At 36.2% G+C, this 15,018-nt stretch overlaps 1 protein-coding gene across 1 annotated transcript; it reads left to right on the top strand.

Annotated features, from left to right (window-relative positions):
- Positions 1–4,862: 4,862 nt before the first annotated feature.
- LOC124367218 (RNA-binding protein MEX3D-like) lies at positions 4,863–14,763 on the top strand. The gene is made up of 3 exons (XM_046823879.1): positions 4,863–5,171; positions 11,483–11,519; positions 14,067–14,763. The coding sequence occupies exons 1-3, from the start codon at positions 5,147–5,149 to the stop codon at positions 14,473–14,475; spliced, it is 471 nt and encodes a 156-aa protein (XP_046679835.1). The 5' UTR covers positions 4,863–5,146; the 3' UTR covers positions 14,476–14,763.
- The last annotated feature ends 255 nt before the right edge of the window (positions 14,764–15,018 follow it).

Raw genomic sequence — 15,018 nt, 5'->3', positions numbered from 1 at the left:
TTAGACGATAGGACCTCTGACGGCCGACACCACATTTTTGACGTTAGTATATTAAATGTCAGCTTACAGAGCATCTGTGTTCAAAGTTGCATTGCGGGCATTTGTTTGGTTTAGTCTCAGGAGTGACTTTTATTCGAGAACGCCCGTCTAACGGAGCATTAAATTTAGACGATAGGCCCTCTGACGGCCGACACAACATTTTTGACGTTAGTATATTAAAGTTCAGCTTACAGAGCATCTGTGTACAAAGTTTCATTGCGGGCACTTGTTTGGTTAAGTCTAAGGAGTGACTTTTATACGAGAACGCCCGTCTAACGGAGCATTTAATTTAGACGATAGGACCTCTGACGGCCGACACCACATTTTTGAAATTGGTATATTAAAGATCAGCTTACAGAGCATCTGTGTACAGAGTTTCATTGCGGGCACTTGTTTGGTTAAGTCTCAGGAGTGACTTTTATACGAGAACGCCCATCCAACGGTGCATTTAATTTAGACGATAGGACCTCTGACGGCCGACACCACATTTTTGATGTTGGTATATTAAATTTCAGCTTACAGAGCATCTGTGTAGAAAGTTTCATTGCGGGCATTTGTTTGGTTAAGTCTCAGGAGTGACTTTTATTCGAGAACGCCCGTCTAACGGTGCATTTAATTTAGACGATAGGACCTCTGACGGCCGACACCACATTTTTGACGTTGGTATATTAAAGTTCAGCTTACAGAGCATCTGTGTACAAAGTTTCATTGCGGGCACTTGTTTGGTTTAGTCTCAGGAGTGACTTTTATTCGAGAACGCCCGTCTAAAGGTGCATTTAATTTAGACGATAGGACCTCTGACGGCCGACACCACATTTTTGACGTTGGTATATTAAAGTTCAGCTTACAGAGCATCTGTGTACAAAGTTTCATTGCGGGCACTTGTTTTGTTAAGTCTCAGGAGTGACTTTTATACGAGAACGCCCGTCCAACAGTGCATTTAATTTAGACGATAGGACCTCTGACGGTCGACACCACCTTTTTGACGTTGGTATATTAAAGTTCAGCTTACAGAGCATCTGTGTACAAAGTTTCATTGCGGGCATTTGTTTGGTTTAGTCTCAGGAGTGACTTTTATACGAGAACGCCCCGTCTAACGGTGCATTTAATTTAGACGATAGGACCTCTGACGGCCGACACCACCTTTTTGACGTTGGTATATTAAAGTTCAGCTTACAGAGCATCTGTGTACAAAGTTTCATTGCGGGCGTTTGTTTGGTTTAGTCTCAGGAGTGACTTTTATACGAGAACGCCCCGTCTAACGGTGCATTTAATTTAGACGATAGGACCTCTGACGGCCGACACCACCTTTTTGACGTTGGTATATTAAAGTTCAGCTTACATAGCATCTGTGTACAAAATTTCATTGCGGGCACTTGTTTGGTTAAGTCTCAGGAGTGACTTTTATACGAGAACGCCCCGTCCAACGCTGCATTTAATTTAGACGATAGGACCTCTGACGGCCGACACCACCTTTATGACGTTGGTATATTAAAGATCAGCTTACAGAGCATCTGTGTACAAAGTTTCATTGCGGGCACTTGTTTGGTTTAGTCTCAGGAGTGACTTTTTTTCGAGAGCGCCCGTCTAAAGGTGCATTTCTATTAGACGATAGGACCTCTGACGGCCGACACCACATTTTTGACGTTAGTATATTCAATTTCAGCTTACAGAGCATCTGTGTACAAAGTTTCATTGCGGGCATTTGTTTGGTTAAGTCTCAGGAGTGACTTTTATTCGAGAACGCCCGTCTAACGGTGCATTTAATTTAGACGATAGGACCTCTGACGGCCGACACCACATTTTTGACGTTGGTATATTAAAGTTCAGCTTACAGAGCATCTGTGTACAAAGTTTCATTGCGGGCACTTGTTTGGTTTAGTCTCAGGAGTGACTTTTATTCGAGAACGCCCGTCTAAAGGTGCATTTAATTTAGACGATAGGACCTCTGACGGCCGACACCACATTTTTGACGTTGGTATATTAAAGTTCAGCTTACAGAGCATCTGTGTACAAAGTTTCATTGCGGGCACTTGTTTTGTTAAGTCTCAGGAGTGACTTTTATACGAGAACGCCCGTCCAACGGTGCATTTAATTTAGACGATAGGACCTCTGACGGTCGACACCACCTTTTTGACGTTGGTATATTAAAGTTCAGCTTACAGAGCATCTGTGTACAAAGTTTCATTGCGGGCATTTGTTTGGTTTAGTCTCAGGAGTGACTTTTATACGAGAACGCCCCGTCTAACGGTGCATTTAATTTAGACGATAGGACCTCTGACGGCCGACACCACCTTTTTGACGTTGGTATATTAAAGTTCAGCTTACATAGCATCTGTGTACAAAATTTCATTGCGGGCACTTGTTTGGTTAAGTCTCAGGAGTGACTTTTATACGAGAACGCCCGTCTAACGGTGCATTTAATTTAGACGATAGGACCTCTGACGGCCGACACCACCTTTTTGACGTTGGTATATTAAAGTTCAGCTTACATAGCATCTGTGTACAAAATTTCATTGCGGGCACTTGTTTGGTTAAGTCTCAGGAGTGACTTTTATACGAGAACGCCCGTCTAACGGTGCATTTAATTTAGACGATAGGACCTCTGACGGCCGACACCACATTTTTGAAATTGGTATATTAAAGATCAGCTTACAGAGCATCTGTGTACAAAGTTTCATTGTGGGCACTTGATTGGTTTAGTCTCAGGAATGACTTTTATACGAGAACGCCCATCCAACGGTGCATTTAATTTAGACGATAGGACCTCTGACGGCCGACACCACATTTTTGATGCTGGTATATTAAATGTCAGCTTACAGAGCATCTGTGTACAAAGTTTCATTGCGGGCACTTGTTTGGTTAAGTCTCAGGAGTGACTTTCATACGAGAACGCCCGTCCAACGGTGCATTTAATTTTGACGATAGGACGTCTGACGGCCGACACCACCCTTTTGACGTTGGTATATTAAAGTTCAGCTTACAGAGCATCTGTGTACAAAGTTTCATTGCGGGCACTTGTTTGGTTAAGTCTCAGGAGTGACTTTTATACGAGAACGCCCCGTCTAACGGTGCATTTAATTTAGACGATAGGACCTCTGACGGCCGACACCACCTTTTTGACGTTGGTATATTAAAGTTCAGCTTACAGAGCATCTGTGTACAAAGTTTCATTGCGGGCGTTTGTTTGGTTTAGTCTCAGGAGTGACTTTTATACGAGAACGCCCCGTCTAACGGTGCATTTAATTTAGACGATAGGACCTCTGACGGCCGACACCACATTTTTGACGTTAGTATATTAAAGTTCAGCTTACAGAGCATCTGTGTACAAAGTTTCATTGCGGGCACTTGTTTGGTTAAGTCTAAGGAGTGACTTTTATACGAGAACGCCCGTCTAACGGAGCATTTAATTTAGACGATATTACCTCTGACGGCCGACACCACATTTTTGAAATTGGTATATTAAAGATCAGCTTACAGAGCATCTGTGTACAGAGTTTCATTGCGGGCACTTGTTTGGTTAAGTCTCAGGAGTGACTTTTATACGAGAACGCCCATCCAACGGTGCATTTAATTTAGACGATAGGACCTCTGACGGCCGACACCACATTTTTGATGTTGGTATATTAAATTTCAGCTTACAGAGCATCTGTGTAGAAAGTTTCATTGCGGGCATTTGTTTGGTTAAGTCTCAGGAGTGACTTTTATTCGAGAACGCCCGTCTAACGGTGCATTTAATTTAGACGATAGGACCTCTGACGGCCGACACCACATTTTTGACGTTGGTATATTAAAGTTCAGCTTACAGAGCATCTGTGTACAAAGTTTCATTGCGGGCACTTGTTTGGTTAAGTCTAAGGAGTGACTTTTATACGAGAACGCCCGTCTAACGGAGCATTTAATTTAGACGATATTACCTCTGACGGCCGACACCACATTTTTGAAATTGGTATATTAAAGATCAGCTTACAGAGCATCTGTGTACAGAGTTTCATTGCGGGCACTTGTTTGGTTAAGTCTCAGGAGTGACTTTTATACGAGAACGCCCATCCAACGGTGCATTTAATTTAGACGATAGGACCTCTGACGGCCGACACCACATTTTTGATGTTGGTATATTAAATTTCAGCTTACAGAGCATCTGTGTAGAAAGTTTCATTGCGGGCATTTGTTTGGTTAAGTCTCAGGAGTGACTTTTATTCGAGAACGCCCGTCTAACGGTGCATTTAATTTAGACGATAGGACCTCTGACGGCCGACACCACATTTTTGACGTTGGTATATTAAAGTTCAGCTTACAGAGCATCTGTGTACAAAGTTTCATTGCGGGCACTTGTTTGGTTTAGTCTCAGGAGTGACTTTTATTCGAGAACGCCCGTCTAAAGGTGCATTTAATTTAGACGATAGGACCTCTGACGGCCGACACCACATTTTTGACGTTGGTATATTAAAGTTCAGCTTACAGAGCATCTGTGTATGAAGTTTAATTGCGGGCATTTGTTTGTTTTAATCTCAGGAGTGGCTTTTATTAGAGGACGTCAATTTTACGATACATTCCTACGGTTTACTTAGGTATTATATTTGGGATTTTTATTCATGACACATTTAATGGGAAATCTTTGTGGAAAGTAATAAATAGAAAAAACTGTGTTGATTTTGTGAAAGATCGTTTTTATAATTAGTATTATACAATTTATCTCAGTTTTTGAATTTTTGTTAACGCCTTCAGATTGATGACTGCAACATTGATGCACTAGACGGTCTGGACGATAAAGTAACGCTAACTTCACGGTGGTGTGTGGGTGGCCCACGAAGAGTTCGTCTGTACTCTGAAGAGTTCGTCTGTACTCTGTTGGGCTGTGAAGTTTTCTTTGTTGGCACCGATAGAAAATTGACCTTTTTCCCTTTGTAACTAATTGGCATTGGCACGAAGTTTTGTGGTAAAATACGTCGTATCTAATGAGAGTGAATAGAAGTCATAGATCTGTATCAAATTAAGTTCTGAATTTGTATATTTAATCGCTCTGTTTTAAAACCTACGTTGAATAAATAGTACCACATAGCCTAAAGAATCTTCTCATTTTCGTTACTTATTAGCCTTTATTAAAATGAGCCAACGAAATACAGGAGCTAGTGAGTATAATTCTTTTATTACCAATTAGCAAGAAGATAATGTTAGGGTTCATTAAATATTGATTGTGAACCATCTAAGGTATTTAGGGAATTCTAATTTTAAATAAACGTTTATAAGTTACGTCTGCTAGGCCTATATGGTATACACTCTAAACATACACACGTATATATGTAATAGCTTTTTGACTTCAAAGTTGTATTTATGTTTATTTACGATGACAATGTCAGCTTATGCAATGTCGATGACAATGTCAGCTAATGCCATGTTAGATGACAATGTCAGCTTATGCCTTTGTTTCTTGTGGTGGATAAGTTATTCAAGGTTACAATTTCTTGGAACTCTTCAGGTAGGGTGTTGATCACAAATTTCTGTGATTGAACCTATGACATGGCTTTCAGATAGCGTGAAGGCACAAGATATGGCTGCATTATAATAAGGGGCTACCACCACATTCGAATTATGATTACAGATTAAAACTCATCGAATATATTTGACCTATTATCCTATTTATAATTAATCATTTTCAGCTGTTTTTATCTCATTTACATACTGAGTAGGCTAGTGACAGCAAGATCAGTGGCTATGAATATGCAATTATTATCTTAAAATGTTTTTTTTAATGCTTACAAGATAATGACCTTGCCCTTTTAAATTTGGTACCCAATGAATCAAATCTGGTATCTGTAATGAAGAGATAAAACTAGAATTAAAGGTGGTGGAAATCAAATAGCGTTCTGCTGCAAGAAAGTTGAAACAAAAACGACTAGATAAAAAAAACACCCTTGAGAAAAAATTTTTTGAACATCCTAAATTTGGTATTTTTAATATATTGAAAATCATGTTCTACTTTCGTTTGAACCAAACAAACTATGACTTTTTAATTATTGAATGTAGTTTTGACTCAGTACCAGCAGAAATACCATTACAGATTGGCCTAAGGAATCGTAAGTACTACGCTGCTCAAACATAATTAAATTAAAATTTAGTTATTTTATACGATCTGAAACAAATATATTTCTTTTACACGTAAAAGTATAGCTTCACTAAAATACAATTTCAAAAGCATAAAACTTAATTCATTTCGACATTATTGCACCAAATCAATTCAAAGTAAAATCATGCGTTAGGTATTTGACTAATGCTACTAAGTTCAATGACAATGTAAGTTACACATGTGTTTCTTATGTCACAAGGAGTCAGGTTTACACGTTTATCCTAGAAAGTATTCAAAAGTAAGTAAATGTCATTGTTTGCTTTGTAACATTTTATAAATATAAATAGCATAGATAGATTTTTATCTGTCATAAATATATTAATTTTTAAGATTTAAAACCAGCAGAACTATATTGTTATTTGATTTGATATTTTGTTTTCAGTATTTTTAGATAGTCACAAATATTGATGATTATGTACCATTTATGACATGAAGGAAAATGTTCAAAGATCATCCATGTAATTTATCAGCCTAAGTAGGCCAAGTAATTTTGGATTATATGATTTCAAAATGAGCATCATAGTTATTCAATAGTTAAATTTCCCATTACTTTACGCTACATTAAATTTGTCTTCCTTTACACCAATAGGCAGCTGCAGTTTAACAAGCAGTCACCACCATAGGTGAATCATCGATATTCAAGATTATATAAACTACTGAAATATTTACGTTGAACCAAATAACATTTTAAGTATTTCTTATTATAGTTCATCTGTTTTACATCTAAAAAAGTAATAATTTAATAATGAATAGAAAACTAGGCAATGTGTATTTGTAAAATGTAACAATCCAAAGTGTAACATTTACTACTTTTCATTACTTTTGAAGGATAAACGTGTCTGACAATGTATAACACACACGGGCTACATCGCTATTGTACTGCAGCCATTACTCAAATTCCATTCAAATGATTTTATTTCGTTTGAATTAATTTGGAACATTATTGTTATTCGTTAAATACATTAAAAAGAATTGGCAATTGTAATTAACTATAATTAGAACATTTTTGTAATAGATAGTTTAGATATTTCTAAATTGATAATTTGGTACTCTGATTTGATTGTTGTGGTGGCTGCTTATTATACTGCAGCCCAATAGGCTCGAGTAAAAATGACATCTAATAATTTGAAGTCATGTAGGCTATTAACTGATGTTTTATGTTTTTGGTATTTTGGGATTATACCGACCACACCCGTATGAAGAACACAAAAATATAAATTTATAGAAAAAAACGGTACTTTGGGATTATACCGACCACACCCAGACATGAATCGTTATTTCACATTTCGTTTCTACTGATTACTAGATTAGCGTAGAACAATATTTCGTCAATATAAAACAGGAATTGTCTTATCGCAAACACCTCCCCATCCTCAGACAGAGGTCAAAGTCGAGCGTCTAGTAGATAACGTGATTGCAGAGTCTCGCCGCCCGTTCAGCTGGTGCATCGCTTTGTTGTACTTCCGTGTTTTACCTCTACATTTCTCCAAACACAAAAATTCAACAAAAACAAACATTTACCAAACTAAACTTTTTATTAAAAAAACACTCAAAACTTGTTTTTATTCTTGATCACATTCCGCCACCCAAAATGCGAGTGCCTCCGGCCATCAGCGCGGGCTTCGGCAGCACCTTCGGTGCTGCCCCGCGCTGATGTCGACGAAAGAAAAACATCCCTCGAGATAGTACCTATCAGTAAAATATCAAATTCTAGAGGGGCTAATCAGAAATATAAATTGAATTGTAATGGAAAGGCAATGATGTACTGTGCAAATCACGTGATGCCGCGCGGCCTGCCGTAATCAGGATTCTCGAGAAAGATAAGATAACAGCGACAACAATACCGATCACAATACCTGGAAATGCTTGTAAGTTTGTAATTTTGTAATTGAAGAGTTGTTTTTTCGTTCTATCATGTTTGTTTCTATAAATTTCTATTTTTGTGTTCTTCATACTGGTGTGGTCGGTATAATCCCAAAGTACCAAAAAAACATGATAGAATGAAAAAACAACTCTTTAATTACAAAATTACAAATTTACAAGCATTTCCAGCTGTTGTGATCAGTATTGTTGTCGCTGTTATCTTATCTTTCTCGAGAATCCCGATTACGGCAGGCCGCGCTGCATCACATGATTATTTAAGTTTTTTGCACGGTACATAATTGCCTTTCCATTATAATTTAATTTATATTTCTGATCAGCCCCTCTAGAATTTGATATTTTACTGATAGGTACTATCTCGAGGGATGTTTTTCTTTCGTTGACATCAGCGTGGGCTTCGGCAGCACCTTCGGCTGGAGGCACTCGCATTTTGGGTGGCGGAGTGTGATCAAGAATAAAAACAATTTTTGAGTGTTTTTTTTTTTTTCAATAAAGAGTTTAGTTTTTGTTTGGTAATGTTTTTTTTTGTTGAATTTTTGTATTTGGAGAAATGTACGGGTAAAACACGGAAGTACAAAGCGACGCAACAGCTGAACGGGCGGCGAGACTGCAGTCACGTTATCTACTGTTTTATATTGACGAAATATTGTTCTACGCTAATCTAGTAATCAGTAGAAGCAAAATGTCAAATAACGATTCATGTCTGGGTGTGGTCGGTATCATCCCAAAGTACCATGTTTTTATGCCCCTCAATGTCAATTTGAGGTCAAGCCTACATTAATTTTAATATTTTACATGTTTGATGACAGGCAATTTGCTCACTGCTTGTTCACAAAATAAAACTGCCAAAAGTCCACATAAAAACCCTTACTAACCCTTTTAACTTGGATATTGGATGTCCCTGGACCATCATCAGCTTTCCATTCAACTTCAATACAGCTTTATTACTGCATGCAATTATTAGCATATACTAACTTGTCAATGAAGTTATGAAGCTTTTTACCAAAGCTGTTTTAGTCTTGATAGGCCTTTTTGTAAAAAGATAACTTGAAAGAGACAAAGAAAGCTTTTAAGTTAAATTGTTGCACACTTATTATTTACATTCAACATATTCTTGTAAAAATCTTTAAAAGAACGTCTAGCACTACATGTGAATATCATCAACATTTTGATGGTTAATAATCATTCTTATTTTAAATAGAGTATGGTAGACTAAGTTTAGTTTAAATTTTACTAAACATGTTCTCAAATTTCAGGATAATCAATATGTTACCCCAGTTATTTTCAAAGCTCTGTGAAATTTTTACAACTGTTCTCTTAATAGATCATGGGATTTTAAGAAGTTTTAGAACAAAACTCAACATATCTATAATTATGACTAATGAATGTATTGTTTTTAATATATGATGTGTGTTAGAAACATTAATAAAACTTGGTGTAATAGTTTGTTTACATGTAATACCTGTGTTATAACATAAATAACAAAATAAATCCATAGTTTACAGCATTAAAATGTTCTACACTGTAGCTTAATAAATAAAAATTGATCTGAATTAGGAATCAAGAATGTGTATCACAATATTTATTTCACAATCATTAGTTGATATTGGTGAACCAATAAAAATACATCATGCAGATAACTTTAATTTATGCCATTAACTTTAACTTTTATAAATGCCATTTTTGTGAGTGCTTTTATGAAGAGACTTATTGTAAATTAAAGTTATCTGCATGATATATTTTTATTGGTTCATCAATATCAACTAATCAAACTCAAAACAAAAATCAACAAACTATTGTTTTAAAGATAATTAGGTTTTAGATGTTATAAATCAAAAATGCATGTCAAAATTTAAACAAATCACACAGAAATATAGTTTGAATTTTAAATTATTAAAAAAATTTATTAAAAAAGACTTTTTGAAATCTGATCAGTAGTTGGTTAATTCAACCTTGAGCCATTGTTTATCTCAAGAGTGTTTGGTATGCCTATGAGGTCGCTATCATTCAGCAGCAAATTGCATACAAAGCTGTAGGTATTTGTTATTATATTATAAATCAGTCGCAGGTCATATTTGAGTTGCAATGAATGTTCAGTATTGTTAATGGAATAAAGAACAGTGCAGATGTCAGTTATATTTGAAATATTATTGTTGTTCAGTTGAAAATTTATTTCCATATAAACAAAACACTTCGAACAAATGGCTGTCATATGTTTTAGATGTCTCTAAGGAATTCTGTATTCTTACAATTATCAAGCAAATTATTGCACAGATAACTTTTTATATTCAGACAACTGTGTGTGTGCGTGTGTATGTGTGTGTATAATATATATATAAACTACAAAACGTCTGTCTATTATAACAAGTTAGGAGTACAACACACCACATGTCATAACAAGCTTAACTGAAGTTGCTTGCAGAATTTATGGCTCATTTTATTCTTGGTATGTCCTGTGGACAGATCGACAGAGAGATAATCATATAGAAAAGAAATTTTTACACCCCTCTGGTCTCTTGATGTTTCCTCTAAAAGAGAAATTGTGTCAGCCTACTGAATAATGGTCTTCAATGACATTCAGTGAAATCCTTGATTATGGATCATTCTGAGAAAATATATCAGCCCTAAGGGACAGCTGTGAACAGCCAGTGCACCTGCTTTTACGTGGTTCAAGTACCTGCCACCAGAGTCGCAATCATCTGTTCATCGATCACTAGCGCGTGTTTCTAGTGTTAATTTGTGTTATAGATGTAGAAGAATGTTGAGTTCTAGAAAATTTGAGTTATAGATGTAGAATTAACCACTTGGTGGCACATACGTTGAGGGATTTCAAATGGAAATAACTTATTGCATTGAAAAGTTAATCTTCTCAGAATGATTCATAATCAAGGGGAAAATTCTATTGTTGACTATAGACTATCTCACCACCATTAGTTAATAGAACTTTTTCTTGTCTGTGTAGAAATAGAATTTCATGTAAAATTTAAGTTCTTCAAATAAAATATTTCTCTGAATAATTCCATCATGACAAAATTTACTCAATTATTAAAAATATCACATGTTAAAATCTCGCTAAAATATTCGCTAACACAGCCAAATCCCATAGAGTGACATGTACCGCGATCAAACTCAGTTTTTGTCAAGTAGAAATGAAACTTTATGCAAAATTTCGAGACTACTGTATATATTACTTTGTTTTCGAGATATTATGTAGACAAACAGACAGAAATTAAAAGTTTCCAGTGATAGGCTTCGCTAATGCTAGCTAACTAATAATATTATAATGAGTATGTTTTGTATTTGAAGTTTAAAATTTTTGTTTTGGGTTAAAGTCAAGGTAGTTTACACTACAGCCAGCTCTAATGTCAATAATCAAACTTTTTAATAGTTGACCACAGTTGATTTACATCTGTTTAAAAATTCAATTTGTTACAGAAAAAGAAGAACAATCCCAAGGATCTGGATTTCTTTCGTAAGTAACCTTAATTAGTTTTATAGATGCAGGTTATATACAAGTTTGACAGTAGTAGAATGTTCAGTTGTTATTATTTAACTTGGATAGATAAGTATTCTGACCCTGTGTCCAAACCATCTACCTCCTTCAGTTTGAAAGATCAAAACATGGCTATAATAGAAAACTCTAGAATTAAACATAAAATACATAATTACTGTATTTAATTGACTGCATTAATAATTGTTATTGTACAGTCGAAACTTAAATATCAAGGGAATTCAGTGTTGGTTCGAGTTGGTATAGTTCTAGTTGTTAAAGTTATAATTTAACGGAATTTTACTTACAGAGGTAAACAAGATATAGAGATAAAGAAAAGAAAATTCGAGTTTAAGAGATAAAAACTACCTTGTATTCCCTACAACCAAGAACAAATTTCAACCTAAAACTGTTGTGTATCAAAATGTAACCAAATTACTGAAGAATGTAAATAATGTCTCACGTAACTTGTTGACAATAACTCAGATGAAGTCTCTTATTTTCTTTTGCTTGAGATTGTTGGTTCAAGTGGTTGAACTCAGCAGCTATGTCTTTCTTTCCTGATCCCTCATTCACTAGCTCTTTCACTTCTCGCCTATAGTCAAAGTTTTAACCTTTCCTTCAGCACTCATCGCGACTCAGTAAGTAAAAGCACAACTAAAGGTTAAGTACAGTATCGTAGCGTGTGACTTGCAGGCAACAAAGGACTGGCGAGCAGCAGACAGATGATTCACCGACAGATCCCAACACGCTTTTTTAAGCCTTACATTGTATTCCTGGGATTTTCGTGATAGCGAGTCCCGAAAAGAAAATTTGAGTTATAGACGTAGAATTTGATTTGTGTAGGTCAATTTAAAGAGAGTTGGACTTTGAGTTATAGAGGTAAAATTACACGGTAGATGCACAGTAATTTTTTCTCAAGTGGATTGGTAAAAATTCGAGTTATCAAAGAGTTTTACTCTTAATAACAAAAGCAATTAACAATAATAAATAATATTGCATAATTATTAATGATTTACAATGTACCATAAAAAAGTTACAAAAACACAATCAAAAACTAATCATTGCTAGAGATTTCAATATAGAAATGGGTAACATAAGTAGAAATAATGTAGTTTCCTTAAGATTTATAAACCCTCTCAGAGAATTAAATTTCTCTCTTTCTAATAATCAACTTACTCGCTTAAAGTCTGGTATTGACAATGATATTGTTAACTGTAATAGGAACTTCTATGACATCACTCTTGGAGACCACTCTTTTTCAGATCATGTACCACTTTTGTTCTTTATGTATTCTGTAGTGAATCCTTCAGGAAATCAAAATAAATCTGGTGTCAAACCAATCTGGTGTCAACCAATACTTTGATATACACAATTAATTAAATTTCGTTTTTATACCTAATTCTTCCTATTCTAGAATTTTGTTTCTTATACAACAAACATTAATTTGCATTAGCCTAAAAAACTGTCCTCTACATTACTTTGTTGTTCGGTCACAGAGTAGTATTGGGATGTCGGACATAGAGAGTGTATAGGTGACCAACTATTGACACTCTTGAGGACGGCTTTGACAAGTCACAGGATAGTAGTGGGATGTCGGACATTCTAGGTGACCAACTGTTGACAGTCTGAGGACGGCTTTGACAAGTCACAGCATAGTAGCGGGATGTCGGACATAGAGTGACTAGGTGACCAACTATTGATACTCTTGAGGATGGCTTTGACAAGTCACAGGATAGTATCGGGATGTCGGATATAGAGAGTGGCTAGGTGACCAACTATTGACACTCTTGAGGACGGCTTTGACAAGTCACAGGATAGTATCTGGATGTCGTCGGACATAGAGAGTGTCTAGGTGACCAACTGTTGACAGTCTGAGGACGGCTTTGACAAGTCACAGGATAGTATCTGGATGTCGTCGGACATAGAGAGTGTCTAGGTGACCAACTATTGACACTCTTGAGGACGGCTTTGACAAGTCACAGCATAGTAGTGGGATGTCGGACATTCTAGGTGACCAACTGTTGACAGTCTGAGGACGGCTTTGACAAGTCACAGCATAGTAGCGGGATGTCGGACATAGAGTGACTAGGTGACCAACTATTGATACTCTTGAGGATGGCTTTGACAAGTCACAGGATAGTATCGGGATGTCGGATATAGAGAGTGGCTAGGTGACCAACTATTGACACTCTTGAGGACGGCTTTGACAAGTCACAGGATAGTATCTGGATGTCGTCGGACATAGAGAGTGTCTAGGTGACCAACTGTTGACAGTCTGAGGACGGCTTTGACAAGTCACAGGATAGTATCTGGATGTCGTCGGACATAGAGAGTGTCTAGGTGACCAACTATTGACACTCTTGAGGACGGCTTTGACAAGTCACAGCATAGTAGCGGGATGTCGGACATAGAGAGTGTCTAGGTGACAAACTCTCACTGCAATATTTTCATGCAGTTGGTTGTAAGTATTTTTGAAAAATTAAGTGAGAAAAATAAATGTTCTAATTGTATATTTTTCTTATACAGGAGCCTTCTGCTAGCGGGGGGTGCTGCTGCTGTGGGTTTCTTGGCACACAAGTTGGTATCTGACTACAATGAGACACAATCAGCACATACTTCAGCACAATCAGCACATACTAGTAGGAGGAGCCCTCCTGTCTTCAGTGGGGTACAGAAGCAAGAGAATGTATACAAAGTACATTCTGGTGAGGGGGGCCGTACAAGGAAAGATATGAGAAAACAGGCATTTGACTCTGAAGTGCCTGATCCAGTCAAGTGTATTATCTGCATGGAGAACCCTCGAGAGGTAATAATGAACCCTTGCGGACATGTCAGTTTGTGTGAGGATTGCGGAGAGAAAATCTGCCAATCTGTCAGTCCTATATGTCCCGTTTGTCAAAGACCAATCAAGGAGGTTATAAATGCCTATATATAAAATATTTCTATATGTTTGGTTGTCAATCTAACGGTTTTTTCCTATTTTCATAGAAGATTTTTGCTGGTGTTAACTCGTATTAAATTAAACTTTTCATTCATAATAGTTTTTGGCCTTGGATATTTTTGTATAAAAATTTGAACCTATTTGAATTGGACTTTTTAGCTCTTTGTTAAACCCTTATATATATTATTATACTCGTGTTATTACAATACTGAATATTTGTGCTGTTTTATTACAATGGCTTGTTGAATGTTGGTTTGTAATATATAAGATTTTGGCTTTTTATATTTTTGTTACTGTTATTTATCCCTGATTCACAATTACTTTTAGTTATTAGTTGAAGAATTTGATTATTACTTATTTTTTAGTGGGTAGGTTGTTATTTCAGGACTTTTATGGACTTGGAGATTTAGTGAGAATGTGACAAAAAGAAATTACTTTAGATATATAAAGCATTAAAATCTACAGCGTGTATGAAAATGAATGACCTGATTTTAAAACTCAATATCTATTGCTAAAAATGTACTACAAAAATAATAT

Source organism: Homalodisca vitripennis, chromosome 8 (genome assembly GCF_021130785.1).
Source record: "Homalodisca vitripennis isolate AUS2020 chromosome 8, UT_GWSS_2.1, whole genome shotgun sequence".
NCBI lineage: Eukaryota > Metazoa > Arthropoda > Insecta > Hemiptera > Cicadellidae > Homalodisca > Homalodisca vitripennis.
The sequence above is the reverse complement of the archived record's forward strand: the minus strand, read 5'-3'. Positions and strand labels throughout refer to the sequence as shown.

Excerpts from the sequence above, each read along its gene's own strand:
- LOC124367218 (XM_046823879.1), top strand. The coding sequence starts at position 5,147 with ATGAGCCAACGAAATACAGGAGCTA. Across the intron at positions 5,172-11,482 it reads CCAACGAAATACAGGAGCTA|AAAAAGAAGAACAATCCCAA; the intron begins GTGAGTATAATT and ends AATTTGTTACAG. Across the intron at positions 11,520-14,066 it reads CAAGGATCTGGATTTCTTTC|GAGCCTTCTGCTAGCGGGGG; the intron begins GTAAGTAACCTT and ends TTTCTTATACAG.